Source organism: Anguilla rostrata, chromosome 4, assembly GCF_018555375.3.
Source record: "Anguilla rostrata isolate EN2019 chromosome 4, ASM1855537v3, whole genome shotgun sequence".
In the NCBI taxonomy this organism is placed as follows: Eukaryota; Metazoa; Chordata; class Actinopteri; order Anguilliformes; family Anguillidae; genus Anguilla; species Anguilla rostrata.
The window spans coordinates 39,175,673-39,197,689 of record NC_057936.1 but is presented as its reverse complement, the minus strand read 5'-3'; the positions used below and the strand labels follow the sequence as shown (position 1 = coordinate 39,197,689).

The 22,017-nt window shown below is 38.1% G+C and overlaps 1 protein-coding gene across 1 annotated transcript in view; it reads right to left on the bottom strand.

The window, feature by feature from the left end:
• dpp6a (dipeptidyl-peptidase 6a) overlaps positions 1–22,017 on the bottom strand; it is a 189,050-nt gene that overhangs the window by 6,427 nt on the left and 160,606 nt on the right. The window contains exons 15-21 of the mRNA XM_064332581.1: positions 21,877–21,924; positions 21,540–21,658; positions 20,171–20,218; positions 10,962–11,060; positions 10,560–10,629; positions 6,393–6,587; positions 5,044–5,098 (exon numbers count right to left, since the gene is read on the bottom strand). Of these exons, the coding sequence (XP_064188651.1) occupies positions 5,044–5,098; positions 6,393–6,587; positions 10,560–10,629; positions 10,962–11,060; positions 20,171–20,218; positions 21,540–21,658; positions 21,877–21,924 (634 nt within the window). The remainder of the gene's footprint in view (positions 1–5,043; positions 5,099–6,392; positions 6,588–10,559; positions 10,630–10,961; positions 11,061–20,170; positions 20,219–21,539; positions 21,659–21,876; positions 21,925–22,017) is intronic.

Sequence of the window (22,017 nt, the reverse complement as noted above, 5' to 3'; positions counted from 1 at the left end):
TTTTCATTCTAAATGGTTTGTTTATAGAAGATCTGTGGCCCTGTGACAAATCAATTCAAGTTAGACTATCCTTCTCAAATTCATCACTTTACAAGATTTATTATTTTTGAATTTGAATTTGAAAGATTTAAGTCAGTAAACACTAATATAAGGAAACTGGGTCACAGAAGCATCGACATTTGCCCTTGAATGACCAATTTCGCCCATTAATGTGGTCACAGAAAACAATGAGTGATCCCTTGAAGGACAATTAAATTAAAGCAAATATAGCAAGCAGGTGGGAATTCAATTTATTAATGACAACCAGCTGCCCCCACCCCCAATGTTGCAAAGGTGGTCGTTAATTCAAAGAAGAAATATTTTTTACACTATATTTCAGAAAATATGTGCTTCCCATGAAGCACCAGGGAAGTGGAATCTGCCTGTTTTGTTCAGCCAAATGGAACATATTTTTGCATCATTGTGGACAACATGGGTCCTTAATTTGTGAGTGGGGCCACTGTTAGATTCAGCAGTCCGACCTTCAGAGCTCCTAGCCTTATTATGGAAATCATTTCACCATGACTACAAATTGTAGCCTGGCTTCAGAGCATCTTTCATAGCTCTCATAGTGTGAGCTCAGTTTGCAACCTCCTGCCCTGTGTTATTACAAAGGGACTGCGGAAGAGTATGGGGGGAACAGCGCAGGGGGGTCTTCCAACAATTCAGCTTAGGTACTGCAATTTGTGGGATAAAAGTGATGAAATTACAAACATAATAATGGCTATGATAATGACTCTATGTAAGAGCTGCATGTGAAAAGCCATCTATGTTGGCCTCTAGGGCAACATCTTCCAGTCATAGCCTAAATCAGCTGAACCACTAAGGGAAAATAAGAGAAGAGTAAAAGAGGAGCCAGCAAAATATGTAATCCGCAAGGCAATGGCTGTGGGTGAATAAAGGATAGTAGTAATATCCTTTTTCAGATGAAGTAATGACCATTGTGGCTCACTTTCGAGATGTATAATTTTTCATTTTTTTAAGAAATTTATTTTCTAGCTTTGACCAGAGAAAACATCCTTAGGGGACCGTAGCATCCAAGTCGTACCCCTCTGTAACTCACTAATTTTCTCACTCGCTCATTCCCACACACAATCCTTTACCCATTCCCACATACAAAAACACATTCACTCACAGACTCATTCGCATGAAAACAGTCATTCAGCCTCAACAGTATTGTGTTACTGCTAAACATGACAGCTATTGCATGGGGTCTTGTAGATTTTTATTATTTTTTTAGGCCAGTGTCTCTGACATCTCAAGGAGAGTAGGCTCATTTAGCACTGTGTTCTGATTTATCTGTGTATTTGAACTCCTAATAAGATATTTCAAGCTTCTTATTTTAGGGACATCAATGTATGCCAATCACAAATTCAGTGAGTGTGCTTTTCATTTACAATGGATTGGTATTTATCAACATATACATACAACGAGTTCCATAAATTCGGCACAATTTTTTTGTTAATTTATGATTATGCATAAATTTCTACATGGTTTTATGAAAATATTGATAAATGAGGCCCAATGTATACTTACAGTGGGGTGCAAAAATTTGGGCACCCCTGGTCAAAATGCCATTTTTACAATGAATACCTAAGTGGAGAGAAGCTAACCTGATCTCTAAATGGTACAAAGTCAAATGTGACACATGGACTTTCTTTTAAAGCAAGATTACTTTTTATTTGTTACAGTTACAAAATAACAAAAAAAGCAAAAAGGCCCTGTGCAAAAGTTTGGGAACCCTGTTAGTTAGTACTTTCTAACTCTTCCTCAGACAACTATAACAGCTTGCAAACGCTTCCTGTAGCCAGCTAAGAGTCCTTCGGTTCTTGCTTTTGGAATTTTTCTCCATTCCTCCTGGCAGAACACTTCTAGCTCAGAAATATTCTTCGGCCTCCTTGCATGCATGGCATGTTTAAGATCTCTCCACAGATTTTCAATAATATTTTAAGTCTGGGGACTGTGGTGGCCATTCCAAAACCTTCATCCATTTTTTCCTGGAGGTACTGCATTGTTGATTTTGAGGTATGCTTTGGATCATTGTCTTGCTGGAATACCCAACCTCTCTTCAACTTCAATGTCTGGACTGACTTTTGAACATTAGCCTCTAGAATGTTTTGATATTTGTTAGAATCGATTCTTCCTTCCACCCGCACAATATTTCCTGTGCCCACAGCTGCCACACAACCCCAAAGCATAATGGATCCACCTCCATGCTTAACAGTTGGCAAAGTATTCTTCTCTACAAATGCTTAACCCTTTTGTCTCCAAACATACCTTCTTTGGTTGTGGCCAAAAAGTTCCATTTTAGTTTTTTCAGTCCAAAGAACATTGGGCCTCATTCACCAATATCATTCACCAATAGAAAGTTTTTTCTTAAATTTGTTCTTGAGAAAGGTCCTAAGAAAAGTCTACTTCAGATTCATGACGTGTTCTTAAACTGCAGAATTGTTCGCAACCGCATTCTTATAATGATGAATCCGATTGTCCTCCTAAACTGAAAGCGCATGCCAGTTGTTCCTAATTAGCATAGGTAAACGCCCCGCCAATCCCCATAAAAGGGCATGAGACTGCAGGGCACGCACAGAAATGGAAAAGAAAAGTTGAGAGAGAAGTCAAGAATGCCCAAATGAAAATCTAAAGATGGTGGAGCACTGGACTGCAAACATTAAAAAAAAGTCGAGGTACTGCTGCAGGAAGTGAACAGAAAACGATATTTAGTAGCGTCAATAGTGGATATAAAATAACACACACAAAAAAAAGATGCATGGGATACTATTACTCGTTCAGTGAACGCTGTATCCGGAGAAGGGCGCACAACTGATTAAGCAAAAAAAAAATGGTTAGATGTAAAATCTGAGGCAAAAAAAAAAAAAAAAACGCTGGTGGGAGTGGGCGCAAGGAATTGCGTGTTATGCATTCAAATGGCAAAGCGCTTCTTGTCACATTAATACTGCTAATTAAATCAACCGGCTGTAAACTGCATCGGAGAAATTAGCTGTTTCAACCCGTCGCTACACAAAACACTGCACAAAAAATGTATTGCCAGTCATTTCGGTGTCACCCCCCTAGTGACGCCTCTGAATGAGTGTTCTCTTCTTCAACGTGTCCATGTGTTTAAAAAGTGTTACCTAAGTGCTTAGTTTGTATTCAAAATTTAAACATTGGCTTTTTCAGTATAGACCAAACATTGCATAATTGAAACCCCCAAAAAAAAAAGATCACTACAATGGTTTGATTTTTATCATTTATAGTACTGTGCAAAAGTCTAAGGCACCTGTGAAAAAAATGCTGTACAGCTAAGATTTTTTTAAAAATAATGAAATGAAAGGTTATAAATATCGAAAAAATAATACAAAATCAATGTTTGGTGTGACCACTCTTCGCCTTTAAAACTACATCAATTTTCTTAGGTACACTGTCCGGCAGTTTTATAAGAAAATCGGCTGGTAGGTTGTTCCAAGCACTTTGGAGAACTTTCCACAGTTATTCTGCAGATTTTGGCTGTTTCGCTTGCTTCTGGCTCTCCAGGTGATCCCAGAGACCCTTGATCAAGTTTTTTTTTAATCTGAAAAGTAGTCTATTATTTAAAATATTACTTTATTTAACAAAATACAAAAATGTATCTGTAAAATTTAATTTTTTGGAAAATACGTTTGGAAATCTCAAATTTTCTCTTTTCTACTGACACACTAATGCAGAAAACAAAAAATAAACATCTAAGACCAAATATATACTATATATTAAAAAATCTAGGGTGCCTAAGACTTTTGCACAGTACTGTATATACAGATGAACTCCCGCTGAGGACACCACCCTCTGAGGCGGAACCTGGCACCTTAATGCTAATGCACCTTAAAATAATGAAAATAATTATTAAAAAATATTATAAATGATAAAAATATTATTGTAATTTAAATCCTATCATATTATACAACTGTAAAATTGAAGAAAATGCAATTGGCAATTATTTTGCACAAACATGTCAGCACTCAAATGTGCGTAAGTGTGCTCTTGAGTGTGTGTAGATTCTGTTCTTACCTAAGAACAAATCCCAAATAAGAAAACATTGGTGTTTTAAGAAGAAAATTCTTCTTAAGAATGGTTGGTGAATGAGGCCCATTCTTCCAAAAGGCTTCAGGCTTCTCAAGGTTTTCTTTTGAATACCTCAGACGCTTAATTTTGTGTTGAGGTCATAGGAAAGGCTTCTTTCTGGCAACTCTGCCGTGTAGGTCTTTGTTGTTTAAAATACGTTGTATTGTTGTCCAGTGAACAACTAGTCCTGTGTGTGCTACTTCTGTTTGCAGCTCTTTTGCGGTGATGTGGGAGTTACGCTGAGCATTTCTCACCAGGTTTCCATTCCACTCTATTGGAAATTCTTGGTCTTAGTCTTCCAGACCCTGCCTTGACTTCAACTGTTCCATTTATCTCGCATTTTCTGATAATGTTTCTAACAGTAGAAATAGATAGTTTGAAACGTTGAGAGTTTTGTATAGTCTTCTCCTTGTTGGTGGAAGTGAACTATGTTGATTCTGACATTCTTGAACAACTGTTTAGAGTAACCCATGATTGTTAACACAGAACAGCCACCACAGTCAGGTACTTTAGAAGGCATGGAGTTACTTCAGAATAAATAGTTCAGCCCTGGAATTATATTCACCTGACTCATTGAAGCCCTAACGAGTAAATCACCTGAGTCTACGCCTTAATAATTTCTTTTTAAAAAGTAACAAAGAACAATCCAAAAGGTTTCCCAGACTTTTGCACAGGGTCCTTTTCCTTTTTTATCATTTAAAACTGTAAAAAATGAACATAAAAATCAATCTTGCTTTAAAATTTGCATGTTTAATGTACCATTTAGAGTTCAGGTTTGCTTTTGATCACATAGAGTTTAATTGTAACAGACATTTAAACCAGGGCTGCCCAAATTTTTGCACCCCCCCACAGATGAAAGTGAAAAGACCTTACATAGAGACATGATGAAGCACCATAAATAGGTGTTACCTTTCCGAAGGCTCCCATACGTGTTTTGTCAATGTAAGGTTCTTTTGCTATGATGCTGGAACACATTAAAACACAGCAGAATATATACAGATTAGAACTACCATATTTGATTAGCCTTCTCTCTCTCCCTCTCCCTCCCTTTTCCTCTCTCTGTCTCTTTCTCTTCCCCCCCCCCCCCCCCCCCCCCCTGAGTGGTCACTTTACAGCATGGATTCAACAAGGTGCTGGAAACATTATTTTGGGTATTTGGTCCATGCTGACTGATAGCATGACACAGTTCCTGAAGGTGTTTTGGCCACACATTCATGCTGCGAACCTCCCATTCTAACTCATCCCAAAGGTGCTCTATTGATCTGAGACCATTGGAGTAAACTGAAGTCACTGTTGGGTTCATGGAACCAGCTGGAGTTTATTCTTTGGGAAATGGAGCATTATCCTGCCTGAAGTATCCATTTGAAGAAGGGTAGACTGTGGCTAAAAATGAATGCATGCACAGGGCCAGCAACAATGCGTAGATATGCTGTGGCATTCACATTATACTCAGCTGTTATAGAGTGCTACAGTTTGTAGTCCTAAAACCCAGAAGCACATGCAAATGCATTTTTCCCATAGGGATTTCGTTTTTTGCATACACGGTGTTGACCACCAAAAATAAATTTTCAACCCGTGGGAAACACGACATTCTCTGTAAACTCTAGAGACTGCATTGTGTGAAAATCCCAGGGTAACTGTCTGAGATGCTGGAACCACTAGATCTGGTACCAACAATCATACCATGGTCAAAGTCACTTTTGTCATTTGCTTAGATCACCCATTCTAATGTCTGGTTGAACAACAACTAAGCCTCATCACCATGCCTGCATGATTTATATATTGAGCTGCAGCCGCATGATTCACTGTTTGGAGGAGCAGGCTATTTCCATTAACAAGGACCTTATAAAGCGGCCACAGAGTGTTAACACTGATATAATATTGTTTACATATACAATTTAAAAAAAAATTTGCTCATTTTTTGCTGACATCTGCAATTTATTTTATGTTTTCTATCATATTAAATTTGTGCATACATGATGGTAGCCACCTGGCTAACTAGAGGAGTCTTTTACAAGATAAGACAGAGACAACCCAGTTTAAAAACCCAGATCCCCAAAATGCCTCCCTCCTGGGGTAAAGCTGTAAGAAATTATGCACTGCCATGCTGGGGTGCCAATATATTCATCTTTATTAAGCTAAGAAAGCTTGCTTATCATTTGCAGTGATGATTAATGGCTAATTAAGGGGACTTTAAGTGCCACGCAAAGCATTTTTGGGGATTTTTGCACCATTGCATTGTTTGCTTCATGCTGTACCTCAGTGCCTCCAGCTGGTCCTTCTCCTCAAACACACCCAGCTTGCGCTGCACCTTGTGAAGCAGGTTGGTGCCCTGGAACCCACTACCCCTCCCGTCAACGCGGATGATGATGACCCCGAAACTGCTGACCAGAACTGTGGACCAGTCCACCTGGAACCGCTCTGAGACCATCTGTCCCCCTGGAGTCCCGTCCCTAAAATCCCCCAAACCAAAAAAAGGAAAAAGAAAACACTTCATCAGTTGCTCATGTAAACTAAGTTTGACCTGGTCTGATCATGGCTTCGTCTTGCCACTTTATAGTTTCACTGAAAGGTTCTGCAGCATGGGTGAAAACCTCCTCCTATAAAGGAATATCAAAGTAACAGCAAAACATTAGCAAAACAGCTAAATTAAATTTTCCACTTATTAAAATCAAATATTATATTCAATCATATTAAATATATTTTGCAACCACTGTTAATGATATCCACTCCATATTAACAAATGATTCACTAAAGCATTGATACAAATCAAGTGCTCACACAACCATGCCCAAGTAGTTGGCAAATGCAGTTAGTGGTGGTACAAGAACACAACTCATGAACGGGTGGAGGGTTCTCCAATTGAGCAGAGACTCAATGATAATTTAATGCACTGTATGATCTGGAACAAAATGCCCAACAAAGTATCCAATCACAGCAAGTCATTTGAGTGTGTGGTATTTACACTGCTGAATCACCCACTGAAGGTCAGCTAACTTACAGAATTGATGGGTGTATTTCACGCAGCCTTTTCCAAATAACCTAATTTACAATGTCATTAAACTGCAGTACAAATCTGATTCAGCACCCTGAAGAATTTCACAGACACTGGCTTTCAGGCAGGGTTTAGGGCATCTGTCCAATGCTCCGAATACGACCGTATTACATTTTACTTGAAAAACATGATGTTTCGATCATCAGTTCAGCCTTCATAAGATATTTTTTGAGCAATACTCTCACCAAGTTTAATCTCCTCTGCTGTGTTAGTTCTATTTGCTTGAGCACAAGTATTTTTAACTAACACATTTGAATTTGGTTCACAAATAATGGTGCATGAATACCAGCCCTTATGGTACAGTACATAGCTAGCTAGGTACAGTAAGTAGGCTACAGTACATTATCTTTTTTTCTTAATTTGACCTCCATTGTAAGTAGAGTTAAGTGAACACACTGATAGGTTAACACTAGGGCTGTCAATCGATTAAAATATTTAATTGCGATGAATCGCATGATTGTCCATAGTTAATCGCGATTAATCGCAAATTAATCACACATTTTTTATCTGTTCAAAATGTACCGTTAAGGGATATTTTTCAAGTGTTTAATACTCTTATCAACATGGGAGTGGACAAATATGCTTGCTTTATTCAAATGTATGTTTATTTATTATTGGAAATCAATTAACAACCCAAAACAATGACAAATATTGTCCAGAAACCCTCCAAGGTACTGCATTTAGCATAACAAAATATGCTCAAATCATAACATGGCAAATTCAAGCCCAACAGGCAACAAAAGATGGGCATATTGACCTGCTAAATTTAACATTACTTAGTAATATGAGTACTCACACAATGTAGTGTGTCCAACTTCACGCGTATAAAGGTTCACTAAAACATCCTGTTTTTTTTAAGCATTAACACAAAACGATGGACCTCAATGCATTGCAACAACAGACACATTGTACAACATTGGTCAGCTAAATTTTCCATTACTCAAAGGTCATTCCCTGGATCCGTCGCACTTCTAAAGCAAATCACACAACGTAATTGTGTCCAACCTCACATGGGGAAAATAAAGGCTCACAAAAACATCCCCTTCTACTATGTGGGATCAAAACAGGTCGATACAAAATAAAACAAACAATAAATAAAGTGAGCAGGAAACAGTGGAAAGGGAGTATAATACAGAACTAGGACTCGAACTAGGAGATTGCAGTTAGGCTATACCTCCATTTCTTTGGATACAACAGTTAGGCTATACTTCCCTTTCTTTGCACCGATCCAGTGGCTTAAACAGACAAGCCTGTTTTCATTGTCGGACGACAGGGCAGCTCCCTTCTTCTGAACAATATGCCCAGACAATGAAAAACGCGATTTTACTCGGGAAAACATGGATTCCCACAGAAAACGCTCCTTTGTTTTATTGTTAAGGAGTATATTAAATTAATAAACAGAGTGAAACCGCAAAACTAGTTAGGCTGCAGTAGTACTGAAATGTAAATATGGTATCACTGTCAGGTGTTTCATTTGCAACATTTATTTCTGAGAAAAATAACGTTTTCTAGCTAAGCTGGCTAGCGAAAAAAGTTGCTGATGGATATCGTAACTTTTAAATTTCACGTATTGCTATAATGAATGGGAAACATAAACGATAGTAACGCATATCACATAATCACACACCCAAATGAAAATGCATGAAAAGCCTAAATACACCATTTTTCTTTCTTACCGACATAGCTCAGGAGGTAAGAGCGGTTGACTAGCAGTCGGAGGGTTGCCAGTTTGATCCCCCGCCCTGGGCATGTCGAAGTGTCCCTGAGCAAGACACCTAACCCCTAATTGCTCTGGTGAATGCGAGGCATCAATTGTAAAGCGCTTTGGATAAAAGCGCTATATAAATGCAGTCCATTTACCATTTGCCGCCATTTATCTTAATGTGACGTCATCAATCCGGAAGTCGGCAAAGTCGGAGCTCAGAAATGATGCTCGAATTTCCGTCCTATAATTCCGAGTTCTACGACCATTCAGTTGCTTTTTTCACAAATCGGACCTTGTTTTTCACTAGTTCCGAGTTGTCTTGAACGCAGCATAAGGGTCGGGCAAACGTTCATAATAACAGAACGTGGGTTAATGTGCGTTAAAATATTAGTGGCGTTAAAACGAATTTGCGTTAACGCCTTATTATCGTGTTAATTTTGAAAGCCCTAGTTAACACATAACTAAAGAGCAAGGCCTCTAACTTCAGTGATGGCCCTTGGGTGTACAGTGATGTGCACTGCAATAGGTAAAAGGAAACAAAAAACAAATCTAGAATGTGGCAGGGTTAGCAAACAAATTGGTTTGGTTTGGTCTTTTAAGTGACAAAAATATAATTTATCATTGGTGTAATATGACATTAGCTTGCTATCTCCAGTTGATATTACACATTCTGTTTAACTAAGACAGCTGAATACAGTCGGAAATTCAATTATAACAACAATATTATAGCAGAGCTTCAGTAGTCAGAACATCATTACCGAAGCTCACTGAGCTAATGTTAAAAGCCAGAAAGCTGTCTTTGGCTGTAGAATTACACGTGAGGCTATTGGGGATGGAATAATTTAAATATCTAACTTAATGCAGATAGATGCCTCACAAATATAGCTAGATGGCTACCGTAGAGTTATTTACATATGTCATCATATTAGTGCTGCATGGAACTGACTACTTCAAATGACAGTTTCAAGGCTCTTAGTCCATCCAGCTTGCTAGCAGTGGTGAAATGGCAGATAAAAACCAGGCTACAGTGTTTCATAAACCCTGTCAAAAATCTGCTCACCAGCTGTGAGGGGAAAATGACTACAAGGTTAATTACGAGGGCTGAATTGTTTCCATTTTCTGAAGTGGCTGTTTGGTGCAGTGGGAACAATGTGGCAATGTTGGTCTGATAAATAAATGTATTAAGTGCCATGAGGCATGTCTGTGATTGTTGCACTTTATGAGGTAAAGCGTGTCCTCGAGGTGAATAGGAGAAAATCTCTCCAGTCAATCTGGTTTGAGGGTCACCACCACTGAGGAATACCACCAACAGCAGATCATAGAAATTACCAACATGCACACTGGGGACCAATAATAAATGTTGCACCTGATAAACTGAGGATTAATTCATATAAATAAATCATTATTATTATCTGTACAGCTCAATTAAAAAAATATTCTTTCAGAGGGAGATAGCAATAGTTTCTGTAGTTCATCCACTTAAAATAAGCACATTGTGCTTGTGTGGGGCTTTCTGGAACATATTGTTATCTGGCCGTGTGAGTACACATTATCACATTATTACACAATGATGGGGTCAGTTTGTGTGTGAGCATGTAATAAGTATGAACCTTTGTGTGCGTGTGTGTGTGTGTGTGCTCATGCGTGTGATGGCTGTATACTCACACCAGCAGTAGCACCGGGTAAAGGGCTGTGTCCTGGAAGCCAGCAGGCTTGAGGATCTGCATGGTCAGAGCTACAACAACAATCAAGATAATCAGCAGCCCAATCTCAATAAACATTCATTCATTTGATTCACATTGTATTGATATTTGAATTGTGTACAGTGTAAAAACTATACTAATTATATAGAATTGAATTTTTTTTCTCTCTGAGGAAAAGTATAACATTTGGATTATAAGTGTAGATCAAGGTTAAAGGCCAGCATCTTCAGGGCTTGCATTGAGCTTCATGCTCCTAAATTTCACTGACATTAACAGCACATTTATAGGGAAGTAGAGGACTTTCATTCTGTGGTAAATCAGGAATTCTATTATTTTTGCAGTACAGCTAATCATTGCTACATACTGTAATCTTCTATATTTATGTCCTTGTACTCCACTTTGGGCATCTGCATGGAGTTTATGGTCTTCCTCAGATTCGCATTCATCTCCAGTTCCAGAACCCCTGCAATGAAAGGAAGCAGTGTAAATGGTGTTTTACAGTATGTGGCATGCACCTTGAAATGATTCAGAGCACTCACACAGTACGCAGAGCACAATTCGATACAGCTGAATCAGTTTTCTGTTGATATAAAACTTGTTACATAACACTTTTTTATTGTCCTGAAATCACCAGCATTGGCTGTCTTAGTATCAAGTCTGGATCTAAAAAGAGGTTTAGTGTTTACAATCAAATAAGGGGTTTGAAGAGGCTTAAGACAAGAAAAAGAGTAAAGAAAGAAGAAAAATGCATAAATGCATGACACATTGTATTTTAATAATCCGATATATAGATAAATACACATTTTCTGGATGTGACATACTCCACTGCATTCAGGGTTTTAGGCAGCTCACTTACATGGGAATATTTCACCAATATTATATCCATAAATAGTGGATTGCATTTATAGTGCTTATCATGATCTCACAGTTATTAGTAGTGAAGGGGGAGATGCATCCACCTGGATGATGTAGGGCAGCCATATTGAGCCAGAGCGCTCACCACACATTACTTTTGGCGAAGAGGGAAGAAATAATTGAGCCAGTGGAACAATTCGGTTGAAAAAGCCAGTTTGGAAATTTAATTAATCTAGGCCTGGATTCCATCTAAATTTGTCCTTAATGCACACCTGAATGCGATTTGTTCACATTTAATCTTCTCTTACTGCTTTACATTTATAGATTTCTCTAGATACAAGTAACACCTGCATTTGTTTGTACAGGCCATGATAAGGATGAATGCTGATTGAATCCAGGTCTAAGCCATCTCAAACAGAAGTGAGCATGGTTTTCTTTATGAAGAAGCCTGATTGTTTCCTTTGCTGATTGTCATAGTGAGCAAGGGCAGCGAAGCAGGGAAGAGGGGTATCCCTGGGAGATGCGTTTTTGAACACAGACAATTCTTCCCAATCAGATGAGAGCTGCAGCTCTATAGGAGTGTGTTTTATGATAGCTGTGGTCTAATTCTATTCAGACCAATTTCACATTGGACAGTGGTTGTGCTAGAACCATGGAATGCTGTGTATTTGGAACACAGGACATAGGCATTTTAAACTAATTCACTTGTGTTCTGATAAAAAAAAAAAAAAAAAGATTTTTGCTACAAATATGCCAACTCGCAATAATAACACAATAAGTGTATTTAGTTTGTAATTTTATCATGACACTTGTAAAACAATAAATATTACTGGGTGTGTAAATGCCAAAAAAGTAAAAAAATGAAGGCTCTGCACACCAGAATTACCTCATACAAGCTTGAAGCGTTAAGTTTTAATTGAAGACAAACATTTCAGCGGTAGCTTTCTTCAGCATAAATCACAAACGACACGATATACAAATCATCTGTATTAAGTTGAAGACAATTGATTTAATTGTTTTTAAAGGGGCAGTTGAAATCATTTCAGTCCATGAAAAGGGGGGGGGGGGGGATGTTAAACAAATACACAATATAAGTAGTATATTGTTCAGTAGTGAAACATTTACACTGAAGGGAGCTAATGCTGAAATGTTTGTCTTTGTCTTCTATTAAAACTTTTTCCTTTTTTTCTCCTTTGATTATGACACTTGTAACAGAAGCGGGATAAAACAGCAGGATTGGCTTGATGAAATCAGCGACAAATAATGTTTTGGAATTCTAATCAAAACTACTGTAATTTTTGCCACACAGGCTAATAATACAACAAAAAACCGTAGGAGTGATTTATGTTTTAATTTACTCATGTTGAGAAACCTTGGGAGAGCGTGACATCTTGTTTTCCACTTGTCATTCAAATTAAGCGCTTTTCTTTGAATGTTGCAATGCTACCAATGGCTGCAAATACCATGATCAATAAACAACACAAATGTCAGACACCGAAGGACAATTGGCTCAAAAAGACAGGCATAATTATTTTGTTGTGGTTCAAGTCCGGGTCATCATCCTCTCGTAGTTATGAAAAAGACCTCTGAATATCTGCGTTTATATGATGCAGTGTATTCATTTCCTGTATTCCTGTAATCCTGCGTGACCATGACCACTGATGGATCTTGCAGGTAAACAAATTACATAAATGTTTAAAATGGAAAAGCTTAACTGAGGAGAAAAGATCTCCAACTGTGTGAGAGAATAGGAAATCTAAACAAAGATGCAGTGAAGTATCTTGGATTTTATGAATGCTTTGCTTTTTGTGTCCTAACCTTTCCTACCACAGTAGTGACAGCGCAATGGCACACAATAATTTTTTTTTTGTTTTACCTTTATTTAAGCAGGGTAGTCACATTTAGATTGATGACTGATTAATTCTAAGTGGATCCCTTCAGAGGGAACCTCTCGTGTGACCCTTCTGAACACTCTCCCTGAGTGCTCTCAGAACAACTGAGTGGAACATTGGACCAGATGGCCCCCTTTTCACCCAAAGCAGACTGAAGATCTTGCACCCTGACTTAAGGCAGGGTTTCTAAACCCTGGTCCTGGAGGGCTCTGGAGTCTTCTAGTTTTCCTTGTTAATCAACATTTAATTTATAAATTAAAGCAGTTTATTATAGTTAAGTCACCTCACTTGGTTTATTGGGATTTAATTAATTGCTGATTTTAAGGCGAAAAGAAAAAAAAAAAACCTTGGTTTAAAGAACTGAGTTTGAAAGAGGGATCTTCCACCGAGTACATACATGACAGCCCAACAAAATCACTGCATTCATCAAATACAAGTGAATCAGAATGAAAACAGACTCAAGGCATATGGCAAATGTCAAACCCTCTGCGTGCTTGCATGTGGCTGTCAAGCAGCTCCCTATGGATTCCATAATTTATAATCATAACAATTTCATCAGGCTAGCATGCTCACACAGTATGAGCCATGGGAATCTCAACATGCCACCACAGGCATCAGGAGGAGAACTTTCTGCTTGCTTTCTGAGATTTTATTCCAGCGAGCACATGTTCACAGTCACAATGCACAGCACAAGGTAAAATGTGTGTCACATGCACAGTAAATACTGATCCTGCAAATGCAACGGCCACGGCAGCCACAGACTTTTCTCGGAAACCTGGGTGAAAAGGTTTCTCCTGTAGGGCCAGTGCATAGTCTATGGGTAAGGAACTGGGCTTGTATCCTAGAGGTTGCAGGTTCAATTCCCATGTAGGACCCTGTTGTTGTACGCTTGAGCAAGATACTTAACCTGAACTACTTCAGTAAATATCCAGCTGTATAAATGAATGCTGTGTAAAAATGCAAGAAGGTTTGTGTGTAAGTTTCTCTGGATAAGTGAATGAAATGATTTATAAATGCAATGATTCATCCTGTGAGCTTTGAGTGAGAATATTAAAGAACCTTTATTTTTTCAGTTTTTCATCTGTGATGGTGAAGTTTATGATGACCGTTAAGAGTTGACATGACATCATATTAGTGTGTATTTCTAGTACTGGATAAGGATAATGTACCACAGTGATTCTAGCAGTGCTATAAGCTCTCTTTATCCAGACTGGAAGACCCCATAGTACACTGTGATTTCCAGAAACTATAGACACTAAATTATACATACGCAATGGGACGAATTTGGGACAGGAAATCAGAAGACTGGATATGGACCTTAAGGACCAGTATCAGCCTGAATTATATGATGTTTGGGAAAATCTCCCCTGTCTTTCAATGCATTTTCACATTTCAGCCTCATTTCAGGTAATGTTTGGAGTTTTCCCATCAATGACAGGAATTTGTGAATGTGTAAAAGTCTGGACTTTCATCAAGAGGTCTGTTGATGTCTGGACGTCCTTGAAGACTAGATATGCAATGAATGAATATAGAATGAATATATGATTTGGCAAAAATTTAAATTGAAAAAAATATGAAACCTTTTTTTACATATGACCGTTTTGAGTTTATAATGGGGTCTCCTGGATGCCACTGAGCCTGAGTGGAGGTCCCTGGATCAGAAAAAGTAGAAAACCCCCTGTGTGAAAGGCAAATCAACACATCAACACACAATAACAACAACAAAAAAAAAACGTGAAATCTTCCCACAAATCGAGAAAGGGTGGTCATAGCAGTAGATAGGCCAGAGCTAAGCTACTCTAACCTAGAAACATGTGCACTATCTCTCTCAACGAAGGCAAAGGAAAAAAGAGTGAGCCTTCCGACAAACAACTCTCCTACTCTGACCGAAATCCAGAGGCTTGCGGCGGTGGTTTCAACAGTTTCCAATGAAACGGGCCTCAACAAGGGCCCCTAAACGTCCACGAGAGTTCATGAAAAAGGTTAATAAAAATATTTACATTTTTAAAGTTGTCCAAAAGACAGCCATATACTTCCCATTTGTGGCTAAACTGCAGCACATCCAGGTATTTTCCTGAACTCTAACCTTTCCATGACAACTTCCTTGATAACCGTAGGTACCGGTTTCAAACTTTCAGTTGTCTTCTGTTTACATCCTTCAGTAAAGAAAACACTTCAACATTGCAATATTATGATGTACTACTATAGACGGGCACTCCAATTTTTGGCTAGTCTCTGATACAAACATAGCACTGACAGGCCTCTGAAAACTCTGCGTAATTTGGAGTGCTGTGGGATTACATAGAATCAAAGAAATTCTCCTTGGGGTTTGAGGTCTGTGATCTGGGTAATTAGTGGCCTAGCTTGTGATCTTTCCTAGCTCTCTGAGAATGGGGATTGCTCACAGAATTGTATAAAAACTACCAAGTAAACAAGGTAAAAGTTACGGTGAGCCATGCAGCCTAATGTTAAATAACTAACTAAATATCTAAATAGTTTTTCCTGCTTTTATTCATCTGGGGCCACATGTATGAAGGGCACTTATGCATAAAAAGGGCAATGTTCTTTGCAGTCGACATACACAGAATTTCAGAGAGACTGAGCAGATGTTTTAGCCTATTTGATGAGTGGTACTGGTGGTACTGATGAAAAATCAGGCATAAGAGAAAAGAACTAGAAATATGATTATTTTGCCGTTCTTACTCGGCCTAATGTTTGACTCCAATAAAGTACAGTGAAATTACTGTATCTATTTTAATTGTCCACATTTAATTCACTTTTTTCTCACTGCATGATGCCATTATGAAATTACTACAGATCAGCTTCTCCACAATATAGACAGATAATTATGCCAGCTAACTTGATGGGACAGATAATTATGCCAGCTTCCCTGATTACTTTCAGGTGTGATCAAATATTAAAACTTTGGAAACTCTATATATGTGTAATGTCCATGCCAAACTGGGGACTATTTTTTTCTTGTAATGTGCACACCTCGAACTGACAGTATTCACTGACACATTGACGTTCTCCGCAAATTTTTGTTTGTATGAATAAGGTTCAGTGTTTACTTCTTAAGCTTTTGGTGGTGTTGAAATTCTACTGTTCTGTAGGCCAATATGGGCAAATGGCTGGTGGGAAAGCAGTGAAAGGAGAAGAGAGGGCCTCATGATAGAATTTTGAAATGGGAACCCATGGGCCACATTTAAAGAGGTGTTCAAACAAAAGAAACTTTCCACCTGCAACCGATAACACAAAACAAACTGCTAACATGAAACTGAAACCACAGAGAAACATGCTGCAGGACATAGCAGCTGTGAAATATACTGTAGCTTTATATGAATGCTAAGCCCGCAAGGAAGCCAAAAGGAGCAAAGAGTCTTCAGGCTTTTATTCATTTGGGCCATCAGGCAGACACAGGTGTGCATCATTGACAACCACATCAATCAGCTTCACCTGCATAATCCACACAAAGGCATGCACACAGACTCCACACAACAATGGAATGTAACAGTAGCCTGTTCCTTTTCCAGTGAAGCTAGTTTAACTAGCCACCACTACAAGACATTCCATTCTTTTTCATTATTTCTCTGCATACTTCACCAGCTCATCAATCTTGATAATATTGCCTGCGTTGTAATAAATTAGGCATAAAAAACCTTAGGCACAAAATAATCCAAATTATAAGAACAGCAAAGTTAACATAGTCTTTCACGGCTGTAAAACCTTGGAAGCCAAATAGGCCTATTACCATATTAAAATTTACAACAAAAATGCATTTACTGTAAATTTCACATGCCATCATATTTTGACCAGAATGCTTTTCAGATCTACAGCTACATACTGTATACAGGTTCTACAGTAAGGATTTGTTCGTCATACAATTATATTGATGCAAAAACTATAGAAATTATTTTCAGTGTAACTAAATAAATAGGCATATAAATGACCTACTGTTGTCAGTATGGTCTTCAGAAAGGGCTTTCATAAAGCTGTTCTTCAGAGCAATGGCACACAGTGCAGCTTTGAATAATGCATGCCAGTCTCTGTATTCCAAACTGGTTCTGCTCACACCTGCTTTTCGCACAATTCCCAGTGGAAAAGCTGCTAGCTACAGCTACAGACAACCTCTGCCCTGACTGGGGATTAAGGTCACAAGATAATCACACAATACCAGCTTACTTATACAGTATTACCCTGAAATACAGGCACTCACACAATGTTGAAGTTGTCGATGGGGGCTGGAAGGTGGGGCAGGGGGGTTGAGGTTGGCTCACCATTCCCATAAAGCTAACTGTAGCCTGCTGGAAAAATCCTTCTAGAGAAGTATGACTGTTTTTACTTGGTGTGTAAGCTGCCTTTAGACTGCTGGAGTGTGGCACTCCAACACTGCTACATTGTATCAGGTCACCTCATGCTTTCACTTACTGCCCTATTGTGAGCACAACAGATAATTGCACCTTGAGCCGCTATGATATAAATCAATCTATGAAAGTGATAAGAAAGAAGCAGGCTAAATATATATATATATATATATATATATATATATATATATATATATATATATTATAGAAATGAATAATATCAACTAATGTATTTCTTTAATTCAACACTTTAAACAAAAGTTGTGAAAAAACAATTATTTAACTTTTTAATAGTTAAATCGACATCATGATTTCCTTCTGCGGGAAATTTTGTCTATGCTGCATTTTGTCTGAGCTGGTTAAACATAACTATTTAGGCTACTGTTTAAAGGGTAACTTTAAATATCCACCTCTCTGTCTTAAAGGGGATATGTTTTCTTTGTATAATGTAATAAGCTAATACACAGATTAAATCTAGGGTTGAAACCACAATACAGATACCATCACAAAACACTTTGTCATGAGAATAGGCTCCTCTCAGAGAAGAGGCTATGCATTTTTTTAATTTACGTTAATAGAGAAGAGGCAGTTTTTAACCTTGTGTAAAAATAACTTCCATTTCAGTAATGCAGGAAATCATCCCAACATAAAGTTTAAAATGTGCTATTCAATTGAAATTATTGCACGGGCAATCATCAGAACAGTTTGGCAATTTCACAGGCGGGTGTCTAAACTAAAGTGTGATTCCACAAACTTCAGGTGTTAGAATCCTTTGTTAACAGACAAAATATTCCAGTGACAGCAGCACAGTAGATGTTGGCATTGACAGAAAAAGTGTGAATTAAATTTAGATCTGACACTCTCTTACTTTCTCTGTTCTCCAACATCCTCAGCCACGGGTTCATTTTTCAGATAAGATCCCATGTCTGTGAGTGAGGCTGTACTCACTTGCATTTTTCTGTCCTATAATCTATCAATGAGTTGATGGAAACACTGTATATATTACAGGAAAAACAACATTATCAAAAGGATGCAACCACAAGTAAACGGCTCAGAGAAGAGATGAATCCCAGACAAGGACTCACGCTGAGATGTTAAATGGCAGCTCCCATGAGAGCAAGATGCCCCTAGAACATCACCATAACTACTGATACACATAACTTTAATTAACTTTTCATATGTCAAGCTCATGATATTGCAATCCATATAAAGCTGTACGTGAGACTAGGCTCAGGCAAAGACTGGTCAGGAACTAACATTAGCCGCAATTCTTGCAGAAATTAATGGTTGTAACAATTAGCAAATTTTTCATTCATTGTGAATTGGTGCATGATGGATTATGGATAATTTTGCTACAAAGAAGTGCTCAGCCTGTTCCGGACCAAAGTCAATATGAAACTTCATTAAGGGTTCTACTTAAACCCTGATGACAACAATTATAACTCTTTTATTCACTTTTTTTCTTTATGCATGAAAAATACCTGTCTGCCTTAATTTTTGGTGAATCATGTGACAAATAATATTTATATTTTACAATAGAAGACAACACATGGTATCTCATTTTATCTGAGTTAGCACCTGAGCCGCAGATGTCGTAAAATGCTAAACTAGTGCTACTGAACCAGTGAGCCATTATACACCATATGACAAAAAGTATCTGGACACCCCTGGGGCTGATTTTCATGGTTTGCGCTAGGCCCCTTAGTTCCATTGAAGGCAAATCTTAATGTAATGACATTCAAGACCATTCTGTGCTTCAAACTTTAACACTTTGGAGAAGACAAGTCCCTGTTTCAGCATGACAATACCCTTCACCCCACTGTGAGTTCCACATAAAATTGACTGGCCTGCACAGAGCCCTACCTCAACTCCATCCAACACCTTTGGGATCAAATGGAAATCCAACTGCAAGCCAGCCCTAATCGCCCAATCAATACCAAACCTCACTAATGGTCTTTTGCCTGAATGTAATCAAACCCCTGCAGCAATGCACCAACATCTAGTATAAAACCTTCCTAGAAGAATGGAGGTTGTTATAGCATGATGAGATGGATATCAGGGGTCCACATACTTTTGGCCATGTAATGTATCTGCTCCTGTTGACATATCTCTTATCAAAGTATCTCTGGCTCAGGCAAACCTCGCATTCTGGCAACAAGTTTGGAGGACTCTCTCTCAAAACTGTATGTTCAGTGTAGTCTGATAACAAGTTGAATGCAGGAAATATGCTTACAGTAACAACTGAAATGTCACCTAATTATTATGGCAAAACAATATTATTATTCTCAACTGCCTTCATTAAAAATGATTAGTATAAGAAAATAACTACATAACCATAAACCATTAAAAAATATATTGTATACTGTAACAGCAAGTCATATTTGCATAATTATACAGTGCATCCATAATAATGTATTTTTTATTCACAAGCCATTGGTTTAATTATGAAACACAATACTCACTCTCTTTCTGCTGGGTGTCGTATACAACCACAAAAGGAACACCAGGGCCTTGGGAGAGGAAAAGAGGGTCAAAATTCTGGAGTCCAAAAGTCTGGAGTCCATCAAAACAAAGAAACTCTGCTAACCTAATCCAGTTAAAATGCCACAATGACATAATGTTCAGTTTCTAGAACACAGGCATATTCTACAGTATACACAATAACCTAGCATTTTCAACAAATATAAGTGAGCAAGTGTGTAAATGAATGAAAGAATGAATGAATGAATAACCAAGTGAATAAATGAGTAGAAGGTTTATATTCAAAATTCAAATGCAATATATGGAGTAAGCACAAATATTATACACTCTTGTGTAGTGTCTTTAGAAAATAAACTCAATTATATGGCAATCATTTCTGGCCACTGCGCAACAAGCAAGACCGATGCAAGCAAGGTTATGCTGCTATTGTCAGTGGACTATTCCTGGTTGATCCAATTAATAAAAACTAAATGGCTTCCTTGCTTTCTGGAAAAGGGCATTTAAACAAATAAGCTGCCATAGTAACTGAAGATCTTTGGGGCTGGCAACAGTCTTGGCCATGCATCACAAGGACAGATAATGCAATTATCGATGCACTTAGTGGAATGGGAACATAGCAACAAAATATGTTGCCTCTGCAAGTAGGCCAAGGCAGTCTCCTGGTCCTTCATAATATCACATTCATGTCAAATAAAATTTCCCCAAGCAGAAGCGTCTAATTAAATACACATGAGCTACATGGCTTAGAACTTGGTGCTCACGATTAGGTTACTACTAGTCCATTTGTAAGAGAGTTCACAGAAGGGTTCAGTGAAGTTGCAGCATACACAGTTAAAAGGTACCAACGTTCTATTCAGAAATAACTGATTTGTTCAATACAATAAACATCAATAAGACTTAGCTGAACCTTCTTCAGTAAGAAAGCCTACTAAGCAAATGCCAAGATTTTACTGAATGTTTTAGGCAACAACATTCAGAAAGTATCTGCATGAAAGACTTTTCAGTAAAGATGAGGCTAAAACTTAAAAAAAGGTCCAAAGTCTGAAATAAGAGAACAATCCATTTCTATTTTAAATGTATGTCACTTCTTGAATTGGTGGCCCTGAATGAATCATTGCTTAAATAGCCTACCTGAAAATAGTCTTGACCATCAGTTCCTCTCCATTGTTTTTTTATTAAAAAGCAGAACCTTTGGAACACGTGGATAGAGATATTTTGTGGAAGAATAAAGTGGGACACTTTGCCTCCTACAGAGTGGGTCAGTACCTGAGAAAAGCCAGATGTGGGTGCTGTTTTTTTTTTGTTTTGTTTTGTTTTTTTTGCAAGTGTTTTCCCAGGGGCCATACCCACCTTCACAGATGAGGAGGAAGTACTCCATGTTCTCACTGAAGGAGCCGCCTACATATCCGCATCGATCCGCAAATTCACACGAGAGGCACCGGCGGTTGAAGTGGCCCGCGGTGTCAGCGCTACAACATGCAATGTCGAAAAACATCCCAGACAATTCCATCATCCAACTCATTTCAACCATACAGTATATATATACCTTTAGAAATTCTATTAGGAAATGGTATCTCCGTTATGAAAATAAATGCCACGTCATTACCTTAATAAAAAAACCAAGTTCATTAATGCAAGTTAATGTTACTGCTGAGTGTCTTTTCACATGCAAAACTCTATACCGTACCTGTAAAGTTGTCTTCTTCTGGGATCGTCTTCTGTACTAAGAAAGTAGCTGTAAAATAAAAATGCATTATGTATCACGTATCAATCTATTATGCCTGTTATCCTGCAGTGATCGCGCAGAGATGCCAGTTTACAAGTGTAG